Genomic DNA, 24,674 nt, shown 5'->3' on the forward strand with positions numbered 1-24,674 from the left:
GCTTCATTTCTCCAGCCTTTTGGTCACACCACTACCAACTTTACTTCCTTCCAATTTGGGCCACCCTTCAGGATTCCACCCCCAGGCAAGCTAGTTTAAACCCACGAAAATGGCTTTTTAACCAATACAGAATATGGAAAGGGAACTAGTATTCCTCAGAGAGGCTGAAAATTGTGATAAATATGTCAGTTGGATGGGGTGGGAGCAAGTGGAGTAGACAAAAGCAAATTAATTCAATGCCAAGGTATGAAACAGGGTTTGCTGGAAAGTGATGTGTGTCATGTGGATATGCTGCGACTGGAGTTGGGTACAAGGAATATTGGACCTTCAGCAGAGGCCTGGCAAGAAGCAGCAAACAAGCTCAAAAGCTGCATTTTTGGCAGACCCAGAAACAGATGTAGATGGTATATTTAAGAAACCTGCCACGCAAGTTATAACTTTGCATCCCACCTCAGATAAGCTTGTTACTCATGTTTTGTTGAACATTTTGCTCTTCTATTAGTGTAAGCCCAATATCTAGCTACTATTGTGAAAACCCAGGCATATAAAAATGGCAACCTCTTTCGATCAGAAGTGGATATTAAGGATCGATTGTTCTGAATTCTCACGCCACAATAAGTATTGATGTGAGAAAATGCCACATGCAGTTTTCAGCTCATGATGTTTATTGAATTGTTGTACTATTGTACAGAAATATGTGCTCCAGATTACAAGCCAATATTGTTGTTTCTTTTTACTAAGTTGAAAAATAGTGGCTATCATTGGGTTCAAAATTAGCAGCAAATACTTTTGCATATTTAACCTCACATTAATTTTTACTTTTTAGCTGCATGCTTCCAGCCCAAATGACACCGATTTTATGCAGTGTGGTACATAACTATTGAAATTTTATTTCAGTCGACCAAATGGAAGACAGTAACTTGGAAAACTTTATTACAATTAAAAGCATACAAGAAATAGTGCAAATAAAAATGATTACCAACATAGCTGAATAAATGCTAACAATGATTGATTGATTTTCCACAATTGACAATATTGAACAAAGTGGTTCAAGAAAGCAGCTCATCACCACCATCGAGGGATATAATAATAATAATATTTATTGTCACAAGTAGGCTGCAATGAAGTTACTGTGAAAAGCCCCTAGACGCCACGTTGTAGCGCCTGTTCGGGTACACAAGAGGGAGAATTGAGAATGTCCAAATTACCCAACAGCATGTCTTTCAGGACATGTGGGAGGAAACCGAAGCACCCGGAGGAAACCCTCGCAGACACAGGGAGAACGTGCAGCCTCCGCACAGAGTGCCCCAAGCCAGGAATTGAACCTGGGACCCTTGTGCTGTGAAGCAACAGTGCTAACCACTGTGCTGCCATGCCACCCAAGGACTGGTCTAGCCAATGAAGCACCCCCATCCTTTGTATGAATAAAAGAAAAATCACTTATGCCAATTATTTGTTGTGGCACAGATTTCATTACTTCCAGCAAGAGGCGGCCTCTGTTTTTGTTGATGCATTAGCACTGGAGTACTGCAGAAGTGAAACTGGGCACACGATTGAATTTTTTTGTAAATTACTGGAAGTACAATGAACGCTGATCATTTATGGTCAGCCTTGGGAATAAGCATCTTAAAATTAATTAAGCCAATCATTTTCGACAGTCTTTAGAATTTTTCTTAACTACGAGAAATCCAAGATGATCAATGATGATGTGATTTTATGCTGTTGATTCTTTTATCAAACCAATTATTTAAATGATCAGATGGTACAGTGAATTCTGTTCCACAGCTTCTGTAACCATGAGATCAAATTTGCAGAAGATTACACGGAACCAATGTACAATTCGTCCAAGCATTCCAGTCTACAGCTCTCCCCAGCTGCGACAGGTTTTTTGAGAAGTTATGTTCTCCTCCTCCTCAAGTTTGTCAGCCACTGTTCCCAGCTTCAATATGCAGGACAGAAGTGGCAAAGAGGTTTTTCATGCCCAAGTTCCATTTCCTTATATTGCAACAGTGACTGCACTTCAAAAGGTGCATTTGCTGTGAAGTACTTTGAGATAACCCGAGGTGCTATAGAAATGCCAGTTCTTTATTTCATGGTGCTCAGTGCCAGGGTTTTGCACGGCTAGTGACACCCTTAAAAAAAAGTTTACAATCCACAATTTGTAATGTACTGCTTACACAATATGCAAAATTAAATCAGTCATGCATCAAATATTTTGTAGCATTTATTTACAAAAAATTGTTTCTGGTCAGTTTTATCATTGCTTCAGGAACTAACTACACATTCACCAGTTGCAACCTATTGTCACAAGGGGGTGATACAGATTTATCATTCAGGCGAAATCTTTATATTCGCCTAGGTGAAAAGGCATTGCAGCGAAGAGCAGAAATAGCATTTGCGTCCATTTAGTAAACATTAAGCTAAACCTTTTTGGTAAGACTCCTTTTCCATTTTTACCATCAGCTGTCTTCTATTTGTTTTGAAATTTTATGCATTTGTTTCATCATACTGACTTGTTCAAGTTCCTAGCTTTCCCAAGTTATCTTCTGTACTGGTCCACCAGCAGATGGCTTCAAATCATTAGGTGTTGGCTTTCTACTAAAGCAGTTCAATCACTTTTCACCGTTCTATTGTTGGTTTCAATTATTGCAAGAATGCATGACGTTTAAACCCCCGCCCCGCATGTCCCCAATAATCACATGTAATATTGCAGACTTCCTTCAGGTTTTATGGACCTCTGTTATTTCACTGAGTCTGAAACAGGTTAGCTGTAATGTTTGTGATCGCTAATCATACTGTTGCAGCGTTTTAGCCTCTTTTGAACATTTATTTCCAGCCGAGGATTTCTGGCAAGCTTACTTTAGCAGAAAGCTTTCTAATCTTCTTCAACATCTCCCTTCTCCTCACACTCTGTTCCACTTCCCAAAAGTTATTTCTGGAACAGTCTCTTCCTGAGAATAAAAAATTGAAAGAAGTCTCGTTATTGGGCAATTCTTACAAATTCCAGCAGTTTTTTTTTTGTTGATTGGATTAATTGATTTTCTGCTCCGAACGTGTATTGCCTCCCTGCCCCCCACCCCCATCAGAGATGAGGTGGCAAAACTGTAGTCCTCATTTCTGACCCACATGACTGCTGTTCCCCGCTGAGAGTGTGGAATCAAGGATTCACTCTTAACATTAATTAACTCTGCCACGGAAGGTGGGCAGGGTTAATGCTTTTGTTCCTTTTGTTGGGCAGTTTGTCTGTAAACAGTATATTGCAAAAACTAATGGACAGATTTCAACAAAACTTGGTGCGTATAGGGTATGACCCAAAGAAGAACGGATTTGTTTTTGCAGGTGCTTTTCAATGTCGTCTGTTGGATGTGGCTTGGTCTAAAGCCTCCTCAATGAGGTGGAAGCTGTTAATAAAAATGTATTTTTTTCAGCTTTGTGGTTACAGAGCAACAACCAGGCAGGAAAAAGCCTCAAGTAAGAGCGGAGTAACTGTAATAGCATGTGGCGGAGAGATCCACTCTACTGAGTGACAACTTCATTTGTTAATTGTTGCATTTCCTGGACATGTCCGACTGGGCTAAATCGCTGGCTTTTAAAGCAGACCAAGCAGGCCAGCAGCACGGTTCAATTCCCGTACCAGCCCCCCCGAACAGGCGCCGGAATGTGGCGACTAGGGGCTTTTCACAGTAACTTCATTGAAGCCAACTTGTGACAATAAGCGATTTTCATTTCATTTCATTTTCATTTCAAAGTACATTAGCACCTAATCTCTAGATTGAGATATATGTTTACTTGAGTGAATGATTTACTTTGCAATCTATTCTTCTAAATTGTTAATGAAGCAGTCAGAAGATCATAAGTAGATCATAGCAGGAGCTGTGCATCACTGCTTTCAGTTCACTTGAGAGACAGGGCTTTTCAGTGTGACACTAAAAACAGTAATAACTAGTCACTGATACAGAACCCATGTGACCTCAAGAGCATTAAAAATGTTAACTTTATTACAGTATAGGCTGTTTTAACCATTTGATGGATATGGGGATGTGCTGGGAAAACATTTAGTCAACCATGTCTTACTGTTTTAGTGGAGGTGAATCAGTCCAGGATGAGTGGTATATCCTTGACTGCCTTGCTTTTCTTGCTGGGGGTTACTTTGTCTGCAGTGGACGTCTGTTTACGCTTACTCCCAGTCTCGTTCTGCTGAGCACTTTTGACTTTTTCTGGTACTTCCTCAGTAGAAGAACCTAGCTACAAATGGCACATACATCTCGGAGAATTAGACCTTTTCTTGAAAACAAATGTTAATCAAAATAGCACATTTTTAAAAACCTATTTATAGTGACATGAATCCAATGTCGCCCAAACCCAGGTAGAAAAGGCAACAAAGCCTGATTACGGGATCATTTAAATAGCAACACTAACTGATATTTGGATATTGAACATTAAGTGGTAGTCTCTTAAATTCTCAATGTGCAGTCAGTGTTAGGTTTTGCACACCAGCCTTTCACCCAAGCTAATAAATGCCTTTTGTGTGCACAAGGTGGTTATTGAATACCCACTACTGGCTTAGATAGCTACAGCTGCAACAATACTCAAGCAGCTCGACACTAGGACAAAATAATCCATTTGATGAGCACCCATGCCCTGAACTCAATTTGCACCTTATCCAACCTGCACCTGCCCTGTGACTGCACCACCCCTCCCCCAGCCTCGATACCATACAACTGCAGTTTGCACAATCTACAGGATGCACATTGGCAAATCATTAAGATCAAGTCCAGAATACTTCCCTTTCCTGGGATTTCTGCCACTGCTATGAGATGGCAGAAATATCTTGGGAACAGCATAACCTCCAAGTCACACACCATCCCAGCCAAGGGATATAGTGCCATGCTTTCAATGTCACTGGAACAATGTATTGGGCACACCATCATCACTGGGACTGCAGCAGTTCAGGAAGACCCACCACTTTCTTGGACATTTAGGGATGATGGAAAAACGTGGTCACCCACATCCAGCCAACAATTCTTTTAAAAAAAATTAGAATACTGAACAAAAGTCCCAGTCTTCCCACTTCGTGATTATTCTTTTCACTTCTTCCACTCTCAAGCTACCCAGTTTTACACTAATACTTCCATAATTACCTTGTTATTTCTCACTTTCATGCGCATGGAAATGACATGCTTCGTATTACTCAAGAGATTGGCCTTGGGTGCCACCTTCAGATATGAAATTGTGGCAAATGCAGTAAAGCTGAGGTCTTCTCTGTAAGCCAAACAACAATTCAATTATATTGAACAGAAACATTGAATTGAAATCAATTTCAGTTCATCGTAATAGTGGGCAATGAAGTGGCAAATGAAATACAATGTGGAAAAGTGTGAGGTTATGCACTTTGGAAGGAGGAATTTAGGCACAGACTATTTTCTAAATGGGGCAATGCTTAGGAAATCAGAAGCACAAAGGGACTTGGGAGTCCTTGTTCACGATTCTCTTAAGGTTAATGTGCAGGTTCATTCGGCAGTTAAGAAGGCAAATGCAATGTTAGCATTCATGTCAAGAGGGCTAGAATACAAGACCAGGGATGTACTTCTGAGGCTGTATAAGACTCTGGTCAGACACCATTTGGAGTATTGGTGGCAGTTTTGGGCCCCGTATCTAAGGAAGAATGTGCTGGCCTTGAAAAGGGTCCAGAGGGGACTTCCGGTTGCAGCTATGCGGCGCTAAGTCGCGCGTTCGGCAGCTCCCGACAGAAACTGACTTTTGGGCTCTTTTTAGGGCCCCCAGCGGCATTTGTTCGACGGTTCCCAGTGTGGGAAGGTGATAGTAACATTTCCCCGGCACTGTGTGGATTGGACCAGGAGTGGAGCGGTGAAAAAAGTCGTTTTGGAGCAGCGAAAAGTGCGAGGGAGGAAAACCAAGATGGCGGCGTGTGGATACCACGCAGTGTGGTCGCAGGAACAGCAGGAGTTTCTCCAGCGCTGTTTCACGGAATTGAAGGCAGAGCTGTTGGAGCCGATGAAGGCTTCGATAGACAAGCTGCTCGAGACCCAGAAGGCCCAAGGGGCGGCGATCCGGGAGGTGCGGCAAAAGGCCTTGGAGAATGAGGACAAGATCTTGGGACTGGCGGTGAAGGTAGAGGCGCACGAGGCGATGCATAAGAAATGGCAGAAGTTCAAGGACATGGAGAACCGGTCGAGGAGGAAGAACCTGCGGATTCGGAGTCTCCCGGAGGGGTCGGATGTTGGAGCATACGTGGTCACGATGCTAAACACGTTGATGGGCGCGGGGGCCTTCCCGGGGCCCCTGGAGCTGGAGGGGGCCCACCGAGTCCTGGCGAGGAGGCCCAACGAGCCGCCACGGGTGGTGCTGGTGCGGTTCCACCGCTTTGTGGACAGGGAGTGTGTCCTAAGGTGGGAAAAGGAGTGGAGCAGCAGGTGGGAGAATGCAGAGGTCCGGATATACCAGAACTAGAGCGCGGAGGTGGCCAAGAAGAGGGCCGGGTATAATCGGGCTAAGGCAGCTCTGCATCGAAAGGGGGTGAAATTTGGAATGTTGCAGCCGGCGCAACTGTGGGTCACTTTTAAGGACCGCCACCAGTACTTCAAGACGCCAGAGGAGGCATGGACCTTTATCCAGGCCGAAAAGTTGGAATCGGATTAAGGGTCGGTTGCGAGGGGATGTCGAGAGGGGATTGATGTGATTGTTGTGTTTGGGGGGGGGGGGGGGTGGAAAGAGAGAGATGTTCTGTTCTGTTTGGTACTGTTTTCTTTTTGGGTGCTGGGTGGGGTAGGGTCAAATGGTTCGTAGTGGGAGTTTGGTGAGAGTGTGGGCGTCGATGGTTAGAGGAGGGGGCCCCATTGGGGGGGGGGGGGGAGGGAGAGGGGAGGCCCGAGGTGGGGGAGCTGAGATCAGGCCGCGAAAGGGAGCTGCGACTGAGGGGGCGGGGCCAGCTTGGTCGAAAGCGCAGTTTTTTCTCCTGTGCTCGGGAGGGAAGGGGGCGGGGTCAGGGGGAGGGGTGGTGCTGGAGAGGAGCGCCCGCTGATGGACAGGCGGGGGGAGGGGAGAGAGATTCTCACACTGGGGGGGGGGGTCGATGGAGACTTTAATACGGTATTGGATCCAGCATTGGACCGTTCTAGATCCAGGACGGGTAAGAGGCCGGCGGCGGCCAAGGTGCTGAGGGGGTTTATAGACCAGATGGGAGGAGTGGACCCATGGAGGTTTGTTAGGCCGGGGGCCAGGGAATTCTCTTTCTTTTCCCACATCCATAAAGCCTACTCCCGGATTGACTTCTTCGTTTTGAGCAGGGCGCTGATCCCGAGGGTGGAGGACACGGAGTATTCGGCCATAGTCATCTCAGTGCATGCCCCGCACTGGGTGGAGCTCGAGCTAGGGGTGGAGAGGGACCAGCGCCCGCTGTGGCGCCTGAAGGTGGGTTTGCTGGCGGATGAGGAGGTGAGCGGGCGGATCCAGGGGTGCATTGAAAGATACCTAAAGGTGAACGATAATGGAGAGGTGCAGGTAGGGGTGGTCTGGGAGGCACTGAAGGTGGTGATTAGGGGAGAGCTAATCTCCACTAGGGCCCACAAGGAGGGGAAGGAGAGGAGAGAGTGGGAGAGGTTGGTGGGGGAGATTTTAAGGGTAGATAGCAGGTATACAGAGGTCCCCGAGGAGGGACTACTCAAGGAGCGACGGAGCCTCCAGGCCTAGTTCGACCTGTTGGCTACCAAGAATGCGGAGGTGCAGTGGAGGAAGGCGCAAGGGGCGGTGAATGAATACGGGGAGAAGGCTAGCCGGATGCTGGCACACCAGCTTCAGAAGCGGGAGGCGGCGAGGGAGATTGGGGGAGTCAGGGGTAAAGGGGGGGGAACACGCTGCGGAGTGCGGTGGGAATAAATGGGGTATTTAGAGACTTCTGAGGGGCTGAATAGGTCTGAGTCCAAGACGGAGGAGGGGGGGGGGGGGGGGGGGGGGGGGGGGTGCGTCGTTTTCTGGGCCGGCTGAGGTTCCCGAGGGTAGAGGAGGGGCAGGTGGCGGGGCTTGGGGCACCGGTAGGGCTGGAGGAGCTGACTAAGGGGCTGGGGAGTATGCAGGCGGGAAAGGCACCGGGGCCAGATGGATTCCCGGTGGAATTTTACAGGAAGTATATGGACCTGTTGGGCCCACTACTAGTGAGGACTTTCAATGAGGCGAGGGGCGGGGGGCCCCTACCCCCGACAATGTCCAGCGTGCTGATCTCGCTGATCTTGAAGCGGGACAAGGACCCTTTACAGTGTGGGTCGTATAGGCCAATCCCGCTCCTCAACGTGGATGTGAAGCTGTTAGCAAAGGTGTTGGCTACCAGAATTGAGGACTGTGTTCCGGGGGTGATCCACGAGGACCAGAGGGGTTTCGTGAAGGGAAGGCAGCTAAACGCCAATGTGCGGAGGCTCCTAAATGTAATCATGTGGAGGGGGAAGCGGAGATAGTGGCGGCTATGGATGCGGAGAAAGCCTTTGATAAGGTGGAGTGGGGATACCTGTGGGAAGTGTTGAGGAGGTTCGGGGAGGGGTTCGTTAGTTGGGTTAGGTTACTGTACGAAGCCCCGGTGGCAAGTGTGGCCACAAATCGGAGGAGGTTGGAATACTTTCGGCTGTACCGGGGGACGAGGCATGGGTGCCCCCTATCCCCCCTGCTGTTTGCGTTGGCAATTGAACCTTTGGCGATGGCTCTGAGGGAGTCCAGGAACTGGAGGGGGCTGGTGCAGGGGGGCGGGGGGGAGGAACACCTTCGTGTCCAAAATTGCCCTTAGTGTTGGGGGGAGGTGTTGACCTTGGGTAGGGTGCTCTGTCCAAGAGCCGGTGCAGACTCAATGGGCCGAATGGCCTCCTTCTGCACTGTAAATTCTATGATAATCTATGATTAATCTAGGACAAAGGTTCGGCACAACATCGTGGGCCGAAGGGCCTGTTCTGTGCTGTATTTTTCTATGTATCGCTGTATGCAGACGACCTGTTACTGTATGTGGCAGACCCGATTGGGGGGGGATGCCAGAGGTGATGCAGATGTTCAGGGAATTTGGAGACTTTTCCGTGTATAAGCTCAACATGGGGAAGAATGAGCTATTTGTGGTACACCCAGGGGACCAGGGAAGGGGGATAGATGAGCTTTCACTGAAGAGGGCGGAAAGGAGTTTTCGGTACCTGGGGATCCAGGTGGCCAGGAGCTGGGGGGCCCTACACAAGTTCAACTTGACGAGGCTGGTGGAGCAGATGGAGGGGGAGTTTAAAAGGTGGGATATGCTGCCACTATCCCTGGCGGGTAGGGTACAGTTGGTGAAGATGACGGTGCTCCCGAGGTTCCTTTTTATATTCCAGTGCCTCCCCGTCCTGATCCCCAAGGCCTTTTTAAGCGGGTCAGCAGGAGCATCATGGGATTTGTGTGGGTGAAAAAGACCCCGAGGCTGAGAAGGGTATTTCTGGAACGGAGCAGGGACAGAGGAGGGCTAGCGTTGCCTAATCTGTGTGGGCTGCCAATGTGGCGATGCTACGCAAGTGGGTAATGGAGGGGGACGGGGCGGCATGGAAGAGGCTGGAGATGGCGTCCTGTGTGGGCACGAGCCGGAGAGCACTGGTGACGGCATCGCTGCCGCTCCCGCCATCAAGCTACACCACGAGTCCAGTGTTGGCGGCGACCCTCAAAATTTGGGGGCAGTGGAGACGCCACGGGGGGAGGCAGAGGGTTCGGTGTGGTCCCCGATCAGAGAGAACCATCGGTTTGTCCCGGGGAGAATGGATGGGGGATTCCTGAGCTGGCACAGGGCAGGTATTAGAAGGATGGGGGACCTGTTTATAGATGGGATGGTTTGCGAGCCTTGGGGCGTTGGAGGAAAAATTTGGGCTCCCCCCTGGAAATGCCTTCAGGTACATGCAGGTAAGGGCGTTTGTAAGACGGCAGGTGAGGGAATTTCCGCTGCTGCCAGCACGTAGGATCCAGGATAGGGTGCTCTCAGGGGGGTGTGTTGGAGAAGGCAAGGTCTCGGCGATCTACCAGGAGATGCAGGAGGGGGAGGCGGCCTCGGTGGAGGAGCTGAAAGGTAAATGGGAGGAGGAGCTGGGGGGAGATAGACGCGGGTATGTGGGCGGACGCCCTGGGTAGGGTAAATTCTTCCTTCTCTTGCACCAGGCTTAGCCTGATACAATTTAAGATTCTGCACAGGGTGCACATGACGGGGGCAAGGCTGAATCGGTTTTTTGGAGTAGAGGACAGGTGTGTGAGGTGTTCGGGGAGCCCAGCAAATCATGCCCACATGTTCTGGGCGTGCCCAGCACTGGATGGGATCTGGAGGGGCGTTGCGAGGACGGTGTCTAAGGTGGTAAACACCCGGGTTAAGCAGAGCTGGGCCTCGCACTATTTGGTGTATCGGACAAGCCGGGAGTGCAGGAGGCGAAAGAGGCCGGTATTCTGACCTTTGCGTCCCTGGTAGCCCGCCGGAGGATTCTGCTACAGTGGAAGGATGCGAGGCCCCGAAGCGTGGAAGTCTGGATCAGCGACTTGGCAGGGTTCATTAAATTGGAGCGGTAAAATTTGCCTTAAGAGGATCTGTGCAAGGGTTCTTCAGGCGGTGGCAACCGTTCCTGGACTTTCTAGCGGAGCGTTAGGAGGTGGTCAGCAGCAGCAGCAACCGGGGGGGGGGGGGGGGGGCCGTACTTTGTGTTTACTACTGTGTTTATTATTGTTTAATGGGGAGCTTGTATATCGGGAGAATACGTGACATAGGTATAAGACGTTTATTTTGTTTTTGCTTATTTCAGTAAGGGGGTTGTTGAAAATAAGTAAAACATTTGAATAAAAATATGTGTTTTTTTAAAAAAAAAAGGATCCAGAGGAGGTTCACAAGAGTGATCCCTGGAATGAAGAGCTTGTCGTATGAGGAACGGTTGAGGACTCTGGGTCTGTACTCAGGAGTTTAGAAGGATGAGGGGGGAATCTTATTGAAACTTACAGGATACTGTGAGGCCTGGATAGAGTGGACGTGGAGAGAATGTTTCCACTTGTAGGAAAAACTAGAACCAGAGGACACCATCTCAGACTAAAGGGGCGATTCTTTAAAACTGAGATGAGGAGGAATTTCTTCAGCCAGAGGGTGGTGAATCTGTGGAACTCTTTGCTGCAGAAGGCAGTGGAGGCCAAATCATTGAGTATATTTAAGACAGAGTTAGATAGGTTCTTGATTAATAAGGGGATTAGGGGAAGAAGGCAGAAGAATTGGGATGAGAAAATATCAGCCATAATTGAATGGCGGAGCAGACTCGATGGGCCGAGTGGCCTAATTCTGCTCCGATGTCTTATGGTAATAGCGGCTTTGAGAAATGCTCCAATAAAGGCTCATAAAACATTAAGCACAGGAAAAAGTAATTGTGCCTATTGCTTCAGTTCTTCCACTGCAGCTGTCTTATTGTCCAATTCCATTTCCATCCCCATGCCATGCATCCTGCTTTACCCACAGTTTCAAATATCTTTTCAATTTCCTTTTAAATTATGCTAGTTTCTGCCTCAAAAACCTCATGACAAAACATTCTACATATTAATAACCCTATGTGTATAAGTATTTCTACTGCCCCAAGCCAATTGTTAATCATCTGCCATCCAGTGGAAACAATTTGTTCACCATTTACCATCTCAAAGCAGACAGTAGAAGCTTCTATAGGTATGTAAAAAGATTTGGATAAGACAAATGTGGGTCTATTCCAGACAGAGCCAGGGGAATTTATAATGGGAATTACAGAAGTGGCAGAGAAGCGAAATGATTACTTTGTGCCTGACTTCACTGAGGAAGATACAAGAAATCTCCCAGGATTAGAGATCCAAGGGACTAGGGAGAATGAGGAATTGAAGGAAATTTGTATTAATAAGAAGGTTGTATTGGAGAAATTAATAGGACTGAAGGTTGATAAGTCCTTGGGACCTGATGACATCCTAGAGTGTTGAAAGAGGTGTGTATGGAGGTATTGGATGCATTGGTGATGATCTTCAAAATTCTACAGATTCTACAAAGGTTCCTGCAAATTGGAAGGTAGCAAAAGTCACTCCACTATTTAAGAGAGAAAAAAGACCTTTCTATTATAAATGATGTGATAAATGGACACCTGGATAATAATGATCAGTCAACATAGATTTATGAATGGAAAATCATGTTTGATGGGCATGTTGGGAGTTTTTTGGGGTTTGTCATTTTTATAAATGACCTGGAGGAGGGGGCAAAGGATGGGTGAGTAAATTTGCAGATGACACTAAAGTCGGTGGAGTTGTGGACAGTGCGGAAGGATGTTACAAGTTACAGAGGGACATAGATAAGCTGCAGCGCTGGGCTGAGAGGTGGCAAATGGAGTTTATTGGAGAGAAGTCTGAGGTGATTCATTTTGGAAGGAATAACAGGAAGACAGAGTACTGGGCTAATAGTAAGATTATTGGCAGTGTGGATGAGCAGAGAGATCTCGGTGTCCATGTACATAGATCCCTGAAAGTTGCCACCCAGGTTGAGAGGGTTGTTAAGAAGGCGTACGGTGGCGACGTCCGGTTGCGGCGATGACCAGCTGAGTCGCACGTTTCGGCACCTCCCGTTTTAACGGACTTTTGGGCTCTTATCGGGAGCCCCAACGGAAATGTTTCATGGCCAAACTCAGTGTGAGGCGATAAAGGAAGGAGTCCCCCCGGGTGTAGATGGAAAGAAGCGATAGTAGTGGCCAGATTGCGGAGGATCCTCTGGAGCAGCGGCAGAGAAGAGAAGGGAGTAGCAAGATGGCGGCTGAGGGAGCCCAGATGGTATGGGGCCCGGAACAGCAAGAGTTCCTCCGGCGATGTGTGGAGGAGCTCAAGAAGGAGGTGCTGGCGCCGATGTTGCTGGCGACTGAGGGATTGAAGGAGACGCAAAAGACCCAGGAGATGGAGCTCCGTGGAGTGAAGGCAAAGGCAGCCGAGAATGAAGACGAGATACAGGACTTGGTGGTGAAGACGGAGACACACGAGGCACTACATAAGAGGTGCATAGAAAGGCTGGAAGCCCTGGAAAATAGCTCGAGGAGGAAGAATTTAAGGATTTTGGGTCTTCTCGAAGGGTCAGAGGGAGCGGATGTTGGGGCGTATGGGAGTACGATGCTCCATACTTTAATGGGAGCTGAGGCCCCGACGGGGCCCCTGGAAGTGGAGGGAGCATACCGGGCCCTCGTGAGAAGACCGAAGGCAGGGGAAATACCGCGAGCAATAGTGGTGAGGTTCCACCGCTACAAAGACAGAGAGATGGTCCTGAGATGGGCTAAGAAGACACGGAGTAGCAGGTGGGAGAACACGGTGATCCGCGTGTATCAAGATTGGAGTGCGGAGGTGGCGAGAAGGAGGGCGAGTTTCAATCGGGCCAAGGCGGTGCTCCACAGGAAAAAAGTGAAATTTGGAATGTTGCAGCCGGCAAGACTGTGGGTTACACACCAGGGCAAACACCACTACTTCGAGACGGCGGAGGAGATGTGGGCATTTATTCAAGAGAAGTTGGACTAGATTTGAGGAATGGATGTTTGGAAAGAAGTAGCGAGGTGGTGGCAAGGAATTGTAAAGGGGGCAGAGCTTATCTGTAAAAATGTTGGACGAGAGAATTTTTTCTCCCCCACCGCCAGGGGGGGGGGGGGGGGGGAACACGAAGAAATGTTGGCGCCGGTGGGGAAGGGGACTGTGCCATTGGGGGCGGGGCCGAGAGGGAAGCGCGGGCTTTTCTCCCGCGCTACGGAAATTGTGGCGGGAAAAGTGGGCGCAGGAAGGAAGGGGGCCCCACACGCAGGGAGGCCAAGGGTAAACAGGGGAAGCAGAGGTCAGCCAGAGTTTGCTGACTCCCGGAAGCAATATGGGGGGGGAGCAATCAAGCTAGAAGGGAATCTAGCGGGGGGGGGGATTAACTGGGTTGCTGCTGCTGAGGGCAAGGGGGAGCTGATATGGGATGGTCAGGACGGGAGGGCGCTGTCTGGGGGACAAACGGGTGCGTGGGACCCGGGTGAGGAGCTGGTTTAAAAAAGGGGATGGGCTAGTCGACGATGGGGGGGGGGTAAAGGGCCCCCCAACCCGGTTGATCACGTGGAACGTGAGAGGGTTGAACGGGCCGATTAAGAGGGCAAGGGTATTTGCGCACCTAAAGAAGCTAAAGGCAGACGTGGTTATGCTTCAGGAGACGCACCTGAAAGTGGCGGATCAGGTCAGATTAAGGAAAGGATGGGTGAGACAGGTTTTCCACTCAGGATTAGATGCGAAAAATAGAGGGGTGGCAATACTGGTGGGGAAACGGGTACGGTTTGAGGCTAAGACCATAGTGGCGGACAGTGGGGGCAGGTACGTGATGGTGAGTTGCAGATTGCAAGGTGAGGCGGTGTGCTGGTGAACATATATGCCCCGAACTGGGATGACGCGGGTTTTATGAAGCGTATGTTGGGGCGCATCCCGGACCTAGAGATGGGAAATTTGGTATTGGGGGGACGACTTCAACACGGTGCTGGACCCAGGGCTGGATCGGTCCAGATCTAGGACCAGGAGGAGGCCGGCAGCGGCCAAGGTGTTTAAGGGGTTTATGGAGCAGATGGGAGGAGTAGATCCCTGGAGATTTGCTAGACCGAGGAGTAAGGAGTTTTCCTTCTTCTCCCACGTCCATAAAGTATACTCCCGGATAGACTTTTTTGTCCTGGGAAGGGCGCTGATCCCGAAAGTGGCAGGAACGGAATATTCGGCTATAGCCGTTTCAGATCACGCCCCACACTGGGTGGATCTGGATCTAGGAGAGGAGAAGGAGCAGCGCCCACTTTATAGATTAGACATGGGACTGTTGGCAGATGAGGGGGTATGTGGAAGGGTGAGGGGATGTATTGAAAGGTACCTAGAGGTCAACGATGATGGAGAGGTCCAGGTGGGAGTAGTATGGGAGGCGCTGAAAGCGGTGGTTAGGGGGGGAGCTGATTTCCATAAGAGCCCACAAGGGGAAAGAAGAGGGTAAAGAAAGGGAGAGACTGATCGGGGAGATTCTGAGGGTGGATAGGCAATATGCGGAGGTGCCGGATGAAGGGTTATACAAGGAAAGACGGAGACTACAGATGGAGTTTGACCTGCTGACCACGGGTAAGGCGGAGACGCAGTGGAGGAAGGCACAGGGAATACAATACGAGTATGGGGAAAAGGCGAGCCGACTTCTGGCCCAACAACTTAGGAAGAGGGGGGCGGCGAGAGAGATCGGAGGAATTAGGGACGGGGAGGGAAGGATGGAACAGAGGGCGGAGAGGGTGAACGGGGTGTTTAAGTAATTCTGTGAGAGGCTGTATACGTCCCAACCCCCGGAGGGGAAAGAGGGAATGATGCACTTCTTGGACGAGTTCCCGAGGGTTGAGGAGCAGGAGGTGACAGGTCTGGGAGCGTAGATTGAGGTGGAGGAGGTGGTAAAAGGAATCAGGAACATGCAGGCAGGAAAGGCCCCGGGACCAGATGGGTTCCCGGTGGAACTTTACAGGAAACATGTGGACCTACTGGCCCCACTCCTGGCGAGAACCTTCAATGAGGCTAAGGAAAGGGGGACACTACCCCCGACGATATCGTTGATCCTGAAACGAGACAAAGACCCGCTGCAGTGCGGGTCATACAGGCCCATCTCCCTCCTAAATGTAGACGCCAAGTTACTGGCCAAGGTGATGGCAACTAGGATAGAGGACTGTGTCCCAGGGGTGGTACATGACGACCAGACAGGGTTTGTTAAAGGGAGGCAATTGAATGCCAACATACGAAGGTTACTGGGGGTAATGATGATGCCCCCACCGGAGGGGGAGGCGGAGATAGTGGTGGCGATGGATGCAGAGAAGGCATTCGATAGAGTGGAGTGGGACTACCTGTGGGAGGTACTGAAGAGATTTGGATTTGGAGAGGGGTTCATCAGATGGGTTCAGCTCCTGTACGGGGCCCCGGTGGCAAGCGTGGTTACAAACAGGCAACGATCTGACTATATCCGATTACATAGGGGCACAAGACAGGGGTGTGTGTCCCTTGTCCCCGTTACTGTTCGCGTTGGCAATCAAGCCATTAGCCAGAGCGCTGAGGGGCTCTCCGAAGTGGAGAGGGGTGCTTAGAGGATGAGAGGAACATCGGGTGTCATTATATGCGGATGATCTGCTGCTATATGTGGCGGACCCAGTGGAGGGGATGCCTGAGATAATGCAGACACTCAGGGAGTTTGGAGAGTTCTCGGGATACAAATTGAACATGGGAGTGAACTATTTGTGATGCACCCCGGGGAACAGGACAGGGGAATAGACGATCTGCCGCTGAGGAGAGTAGCAAGGGACTTTCGATATCTAGGGATCCAGGTGGCTAGGAACTGGGGAACCTTGCATAAACTTAACTTGACACGACAGGTAGAGCAGATGGAGGAGGACTTTAAAAGGTGGGACATGGTGCCCCTGTCATTGGCGGGTAGGGTACAGGCGGTCAAAATGGTGGTCCTCCCGAGGTTTCTTTTCGTGTTTCAGTGCCTCCCCATACTGATTACAAAGGCCTTCTTCAAGAAAGTGGATAGGAGTATTATGAGCTTTGTGTGGGCTGGAAAGACCCCAAGGGTAAAGAGGGGGTTCCTGCAGCATAGGAGGGACAGAGGGGGACTGGCACTGCCGAGCCTGAGTGATTACTATTGGGCCGCCAACGTGTCTATGATATGTAAGTGGATGAGGGAAGAAGAAGGAGCGGCGTGGAAAAGGCTGGAGATGGCGTCCTGTAGGGGAACAAGTTTAAAAGCACTGGCGATGGCGCCGTTACCGTTTTCCCCGAAAAAATACACCACAAACCCAGTGGTGGTGGCGACTTTGAAGATTTGGGGGCAGTGGAGACGACATAGGGGGGTGACGGGTGCCTCGGTGTGGTCCCCGATAAGGAACAACCACAGGTTCGTCCCGGGAAGGATAGATGGGGGATTCCAATCTTGGCAACGAGCAGGAATTGTGAAATTGAAGGACTTGTTCTTGGACGGGACGTTCGCGAGTCTGGGAGCACTGGTAGAAAAATAAGAGTTGCCACCTGGGAATGCCTTCCGATATATGCAAGTGAGGGCATTTGCAAGGCAACAGGTGAGGGAATTTCCGCAACTCCCGGCGTAGGGGATCCAGGACAGAGTGATCTCGGGGGCATGGGTCGGTGAAGGTAAAGTGTCCGATATATACAGGGAAATGAGAGACAAGGGGGAGACGATGGTAGAGGAGCTAAAGGGTAAATGGGAGGAGGAGCTGGGGGAAGAGATTGAGGATGGGCTGTGGGCAGATGCCCTAAGTAGGGTAAATTCCTCGTCCTCGTGTGCCCAGGCTCAGCCTGATCCAATTCAAGGTTCTACACAAGGCGCATATGACGGGAGCAAGGCTGAGTAGATTTTTTGGAGTGGAGGATAGGTGCGGGAGGTGCGCGGGAAGCCCGGCGAACCACACCCACATGTTTTGGTCAAGTCCGGTATTGCATGGGTTCTGGGTGGGTGTGGCAAGAGTGATCTCAAAGGTGGTGGGGGTCCGGGTCGAACTAAACTGGGGGTTGGCTATATTTGGGGTTGCAGGAGAGCCGGGAGTGCAGGAGGCGAGAGAGGCCGATGTTTTGGCCTTTGCGTCCCTAGTAGCCCGGCGAAGGATTCTACTTATGTGGAAAGAAGCTAAACCCCCGGGCGTGGAGGCCTGGATAAACGACATGGCAGGGTTTATAAAATTGGAGCGAATAAAGTACGCACTAAGAGGTTCGGCTCAGGGGTTCACCAGGCGGTGGTAACTGTTCCTTGACTATCTCGCAGAGCGATAAGGGAAAACAGGAAAGATAGCAGCAGCAACCCAGGGGGAATGGGGGGGGGGGGGGGGGGGTACATGTGGGTCCTTGGTTTTTTTTTGTTCTTTTCCATGCTAGTTATTTATGATTATATTTATTTTTTCAATGTTATTATTTATTTTTCTGCACTTGTTGTTAAGTTAATATATTGTTTAAATAACGGTCAATGTACATTTTGTTACAAAGTTGTAAAAATGGAAAATTCTTTTTGATCGAAAAACTTTAATAAAATATATTTCAAAAAGAAAAAGAAGGCGTACGGTGTGTTAGCTTTTATTGGCCGAGGGATTGAGTTTTGGAGCCATGAGGTCATTTTGCAGCTGTACAAAACTCTGGTTTGGATATGGTGGACAGTGAGAGCCTTTTTCCTCGGATGGTGATGTCCAGCACGAGGGGACATAGCTTTAATTTGAGGGGAGATAGATATAGGACAGATGTCAGAGGTAGGTTCTTTACTCAAGAGAGTAGTAAGGGCGTGGAATGCCCTGCCTGCAACAGTAGTGGACTCGCCAACACTAAGGACATTCAAATGGTCATTGGATAGACATATGGACGATAAGGGAATAGTGTAGATGGGCTTTAGAGTCGTTTCACAGGTCGGCGCAACATCGAGGGCCGAAGGGCCTGTACTGCGTTGTAATGTTCTATGCTATTGACAGAGATGATAAAAGGGAGTCAGTGGACATAGTATACTTGGATTTTCAGAGGATTTTTGATAATGACCCCAATAGGAGGTTGGTTAGCAAAATTAAAGCACATGGCATAGGATGCAATATACTGGCATGGGTTAAGAATTAGCTAAGAGGCAGAAAACAGGGACTAGGAATAAACAGGTCATCATCACATTGGCAAGATGTGACTTGAGGGGTAATGCTGGGAGTAGCACTCGGGGTTCCCTGTCATTCACAATATATGACTTGGATATGGGAACAAACGGCGCAGCGGGCCTAGTTCAATGGTCTACTCCTGTTCATAATTTTCAGGACGTTTGCTCCCTTAACTTTTTCTGTTCCAGTAATGAAGCCCCAGTTTCTAAGCTTTGCTTAATAATTATTCTTGCCATCATTCTAGTAAATCTTCAATGTTCCCACTCCAGAGGTCTACTGCCTTATTGTAAAATTACTAAAGAATCATCATACTTACTTCAAGTATTGCTCTAGAAGAAGATGGACAATTAGTTCTTCCATTTCATTTCTGGAGAGATTTGGAGGGCGTACTGAAGCCACCCTCAGTTTAGAGGGACCCTTTCCATTCCAGGCTTCAATTAACTTCAGTGGGGTGAGCTTTTCACTGAGCTGCTCAGCTTGTTTTAGTATTTTGATCAGATCAGCACAAAAACTGGTTACATCGACCTTTTCATCTGCTACAAGACGAGAATAAATGCATTGCAGCATTAGAAAGGATTGCTTTTCACATTAATTAGATGTTACTACACTGCAATTTATTTGTCTGAACATGTATAAATATTAAATGATACAGAGCTTCAAGACTACATTAAATGCAGTTTAAACCAAGTCGAAAGTCGAGGCCACGATGGGATCATCCATGATTGTATGGAATGGTGGAGCAGGGTAAAGAGGCTAAATTGCTTACTCCTGCTCCTTGTTCTTATGTGCATGGTAGCACTGTTGCTTCAGAGCTCCAGGGTCCCAGGTTCGATTCCCAGCTTGGGTCACTGTCTGCAGAGTCTGCATGTTCTCCATGTGTCTGTGTGGGTTTCCTCCGTGTTCTCCGGTTTCCTCCCACAAGTCCAGAAAGACATGCTGTTAGGTAATTTGGACATTCTGAATTCTCCCTGTGTGTACCCAAACAGGTGCCGGAATGTGGTGACTAGGGGCTTTTCACAGTAACTTCTTTGCAGTGTTAATGTAAGCCTACTTGTGACAACAAAGATCATTATTACATTATGGTGTAAGAAAGAATGATTCTGTCTAATTCCACCTTCCAGATCTTGGTCTATAGCCTTGTAGGTAACAGAACCTCAAGCACAAATCTGGTGCTCTTGATTAACAAGGGGATTTCTTGATTAATAAGGGGATCATAGAATCATAAAATTTACAGTGCAGAAGGAGGCCAATTGGCCCATCGAGTCTGCACCGGCCCTTGGAAAGAGCACCCCACTCAAGCCCACACCTCCACCCTATCCCCATAACCCAGTAACTCCACCCAACCTTTTTGGACACCAAGGGCAATTTATCATGGCCAATCCACCTAACCTGCACATCTTTGAATCAGGGCTTATGTGCAGAAGGCAGGAGAACGGGGATGAGGAACGTATCAGCTATGATCAAATGGCGAAGCAGACCCGATGGGCTGAATGGACAAATTCTGCTCTAAGATCTTATGGTCGCATAGAAACAATATTTTTAATTCAAGCATTGATCATACAGAAAATCATTCTCCCCTACATAATAGCAACTTTTATATAGAAAACTATTCTCTCCCTTGTAAAAAAAATCTCTCCCATATAATAGCAGCTGTTATTTGACAACCATTCTCTCGTACATAATAGCAGCTCCTGCATGGAGAACCATTCCCTCCCACATTTCCCAATGCTTTAAGTTTCCAATTGGGAGTTTGAATCCTAGCTGTCAAGCAACATTTAACTTCTATTTTAACGATTCTCTTTCAAGTCGCTGGTGGGTGAGTGGAGGTGCCAAAGAGGAGGAAGCAACCCAATTGAACAGGTAACATTGAAACTATTTTACAACCTTAATTCTACCCTGACATACTGACAAAAGGTCATTGACCTGCTTCATTAACTCTATTCTTCTCTCCACAGATGCTGTCTGGGCTGCGGAGTGCTTCCAGTGTTTTCTGCTTTTATTAACTGCACCATGACTGGCTACAGATTGCTGTTTAAATACTGCCTGTTTTACAGGTGCATTGGGGAGCACTCATCCCTCCTGGCAGCAGTCTGAACCTACTGGACAGTGTTTAATTTTAGAGGTCTCAATTATGGTCAAGCGTTGACAGACTAGCCACCGTCTGGCAACTCAAATTAAAACCCGCTGGCAATACAATGCCGAGCCCAAAACAGAAACCTCTGAAAATACAAATAGTGCTAAAACACAGTAATGTATGAATATTTATGGGCACGGCACACTCTTGGGGTGTGATAAATACCTAGATTATTAATTAAGTAACCTTGAATACCATGTGATGTTATTTCCTGATTTTCTCATTTATGCCTTACTTTTCTTTTCCTGAGGAATTATGTTTTAGTCATGCTATGGCATTTACAGAATGATGCACAATTATTTCCAAATCCGGTTTAAGAATTATAACTGATAAAAATGAGCATTTATTTTGTTGATTTCGGAACCGACCAAATGTTCCATACGAACTCGGTGCTTCCACAGTAGTCACATACAGTCACTTCACAAGTTCCCAGGGTACTTAACAGTTTCTACCGAAAAAATATTTTGAACATAGGAAGAAAACATATCAACAGAACAAATCAGGGCCTGAACATGCAGAGAAGTACTTACAAATGTCATTGTTGCAGTTGTCACACATCTTATTGCACTTTGTTGAATCCCAGACTTCATCAAAATATTGTGCTATCTGCGCACGTCGGCATCTGGAAATAAAGCACATCGACACTCAACAATAAACATTCCACTTTTAATGGTGTACAAATGGGTGCGTTTTAAATGGGTTAAAACCATAACTTTTACAGCATCAGTGTGAATGTATCATGTTAGTATATACACATTAGATTGCAGCATTGTCACAGTGTGAACACATTGTGTTAGTATACACAACAAATGTCATTTTGCGGAATATAATTAACAGTAACTTTGAAATTTTAAAAAAAATATTCAAAAAAAATGTTTTTTAAATTTAAATTTAAATTTTAATTAATTGACGCATTGTCAGTTAAAGGGGTGCTGTGCTCTGACTGTGAGATGTGGCAGGTCCGGGAGGCTTCCAGCATCCCGGGTGGCTTCATCTGCAGAAAGTGCACCCAACTGGAGCTCCTCACAGACCGCATGGTTCGTTTGGAGCAGCAATTGGATGCACTTAGGAGCATGCAGGTGGCGGAAAGCGTCATAGATCGCAGTTATGTAAATGTGGTCACACCCAAGGTGCAGGCAGAGAAATGGGTGACCACCAGAAAGGGCAGGCAGTCAGTGCAGGAATCCCCTGTGGTTGTCCCCCTCTCGAACAGATATACCCCTTTGGATACTGTCGGGGGGGATAGCCTATCAGGGGAAAACAGCAGCAGCCAGAGCAGTGGCACCACGGCTGGCTCTGATGTTCAGAAGTGAGGGTCAAAGCGCAGAAGAGTAATAGTAATAGGGGACTCTATAGTCAGGGGCACAGATAGGCGCTTCTGTGGACGTGAAAGAGACTCCAGGATGGTATGTTGCCTCCCTGGTGCCAGGGTCCAGGATGTCTCCGAACGGGTAGAGGGCATCCTGAAGGGGGAGGGCAAACAGGCAGAGGTCGTTGTACATATTGGTACTAACGACATAGGCAGGAAGGGGCATGAGGTCCTGCAGCAGGAGTTCAGGGAGCTAGGCAGAAAGTTAAAAGACAGGACCTCGAGGGTTGTAATCTCGGGATTACTCCCTTTGCCACGTGCCAGTGAGACTAGAAATAGGAAGATAGAGCAGCTAAACACGTGGCTAAACAGCTGGTGTAGGAGGGAGGGTTTCCATTATCTGGACCACTGGGAGCTCTTCCGGGGCAGGTGTGACCTGTATAAGGACGGGTTGCATCTAAACTGGAGAGGCATAAATATCCTGGCCGCGAGGTTTGCTAGTGTCACACGGGAGGGTTTAAACTAGTATGGCAGGGGGGTGGGCACGGGAGCAATAGGTCAGAAGGTTTCAGGCGGGATAGAGGGGGATGTAAAAGGGGAGGCGGAGTTGTGCTACTGGTTCGGGAGAATATCACAGCTGTACTGCGAGAGGACACCTCAGAGGGCAGTGAGGCTATATGGGTAGAGATCAGGAATAAGAAGGGTGCAGTCACAATGTTGGGGGTTTACTACAGGCCTCCCAACAGCCAGCGGGAGATAGAGGAGTAGATAAGTAGACAGATTTTGGAAAAGAGTAAAAACAACAGGGTTGTGGTGATGGGAGACTTCAACTTCCCCAATATTGACTGGGACACACTTAGTGCCAGGGCTTAGACGGGGCGGAGTTTGTAAGGAGCATCCAGGAGGGCTTCTTAAAACAATATGCAGACAGTCCAACTAGGGAAGGGGCGGTACTGGACCTGGTATTGGGGAATGAGCCCGGCCAGGTGGTAGATGTTTCAGTAGGGGAGCATTTCGGTAACAGTGACCACAATTCAGTAAGTTTTAAAGTACTGGTGGACAAGGATAAGAGTGGTCCTAGGATGAATGTGCTAAATTGGAGGAAGGCTAATTATAACAATATTAGGCGGGAACTGAAGAACATAGATTGGGGGCGGATGTTTGAGGGCAAATCAACATCTGACATGTGGGAGGCTTTCAAGTGGCAGTTGAAAGGAATTCAGGACCGGCATGTTCCTGTGAGGAAGAAGGATAAATTACGGCAATTTTCGGGAACCATGGATGACGAGAGATATTGTAGGCCTCGTCAAAAAGAAAAAGGAGGCATTTGTCAGGGCTAAAAGGCTGGGAACAGACGAAGCCTGCGTGGAATATAAGGAAAGTAGGAAGGAACTTAAGCAAGGAGTCAGGAGGGCTAGAAGGGGTCACGAAAAGTCATTGGCAAATAGGGTTAAGGAAAATCCCAAGGCTTTTTACACGTACATAAAAAGCAAGAGGGTCGCCAGGGAAAGGGTTGGCCCACTGAAGGATAGGCAAGGGAATCTGTGTGTGGAGCCAGAGGAAATGGGCGAGGTACTAAATGAATACTTTGCATCAGTATTCACCAAAGAGAAGAAATTGGTAGATGTTGAGTCTGGAGAAGGGTGTGTAGATAGCCTGGGTCACATTGAGATCCAAAAAGACGAGGTGTTGGGTGTCTTAAAAAATATTAAGGTAGATAAGTCCCCAGGGCCTGATGGAATCTACCCCAGAATACTGAAGGAGGCTGGAGAGGAAATTGCTGAGGCCTTGACAGAAATCTTTGGATCCTCGCTGTCTTCAGGGGATGTCCCGGAGGACTGGAGAATAGCCAATGTTGTTCCTCTGTTTAAGAAGGGTAGCAAGGATAATCCCGGGAACTACAGGCCGGTGAGCCTTACTTCAGTGGTAGGGAAATTACTGGAGAGAATTCTTCGAGACAGGATCTACTCCCATTTGGAAGCAAATGGACGTATTAGTGAGAGGCAGCACGGTTTTGTGAAGGGGAGGTCATGTCTAACTTGGTAGAGTTTTTCGAGGAGGTCACTAAGATGATTGATGCAGGTAGGGCAGTGGATGTTGTCTATATGGACTTCAGTAAGGCCTTTGACAAGGTCCCTCATGGTAGACTAGTACAAAAGGTGAAGTCACACGGGATCAGGGGTGAGCTGGCAAGGTGGATACAGAACTGGCTAGGCCATAGAAGGCAGAGAGTAGCAATGGAAGGATGCTTTTCTCATTGGAGGGCTGTGACCAGTGGTGTTCCACAGGGATCAGTGCTGGGACCTTTGCTCTTTGTAGTATATGTAAATGATTTGGAGGAAAATGTAACTGGTCTGATTAGTAAGTTTGCAGACGACACAAAGGTTGGTGGAATTGTGGATAGTGATGAGGACTGTCGGAGGATACAGCAGGATTTAGGTTGTTTGGAGACTTGGGCAGAGAGATGGCAGATGGAGTTTAATCCGGACAAATGTGAGGTAATGCATTTTGGAAGGTCTAATGCAGGCAGGGAATATACAGTGAATGGTAGAACCCT

At 48.3% G+C, this 24,674-nt stretch overlaps 1 protein-coding gene across 6 annotated transcripts in view; it reads right to left on the reverse strand.

The window, feature by feature from the left end:
* Window positions 1-870: 870 nt before the first annotated feature.
* Window positions 871-24,674, reverse strand: part of recql (RecQ helicase-like) — a 52,933-nt gene continuing 29,129 nt past the window's right edge. For all 6 annotated transcript variants that reach the window (XM_072471766.1, XM_072471765.1, XM_072471769.1 and 3 more), the window contains 5 exons: window positions 21,339-21,430; window positions 18,991-19,210; window positions 5,142-5,262; window positions 4,075-4,245; window positions 871-2,951 (listed from right to left, as the gene is read on the reverse strand). In XM_072471766.1, coding sequence (XP_072327867.1) covers window positions 4,093-4,245; window positions 5,142-5,262; window positions 18,991-19,210; window positions 21,339-21,430 — 586 coding nt within the window. In that variant the 3' untranslated portion in view covers window positions 871-2,951; window positions 4,075-4,092. The remainder of the gene's footprint in view (window positions 2,952-4,074; window positions 4,246-5,141; window positions 5,263-18,990; window positions 19,211-21,338; window positions 21,431-24,674) is intronic.

Source organism: Scyliorhinus torazame, chromosome 13 (genome assembly GCF_047496885.1).
Source record: "Scyliorhinus torazame isolate Kashiwa2021f chromosome 13, sScyTor2.1, whole genome shotgun sequence".
NCBI lineage: Eukaryota > Metazoa > Chordata > Chondrichthyes > Carcharhiniformes > Scyliorhinidae > Scyliorhinus > Scyliorhinus torazame.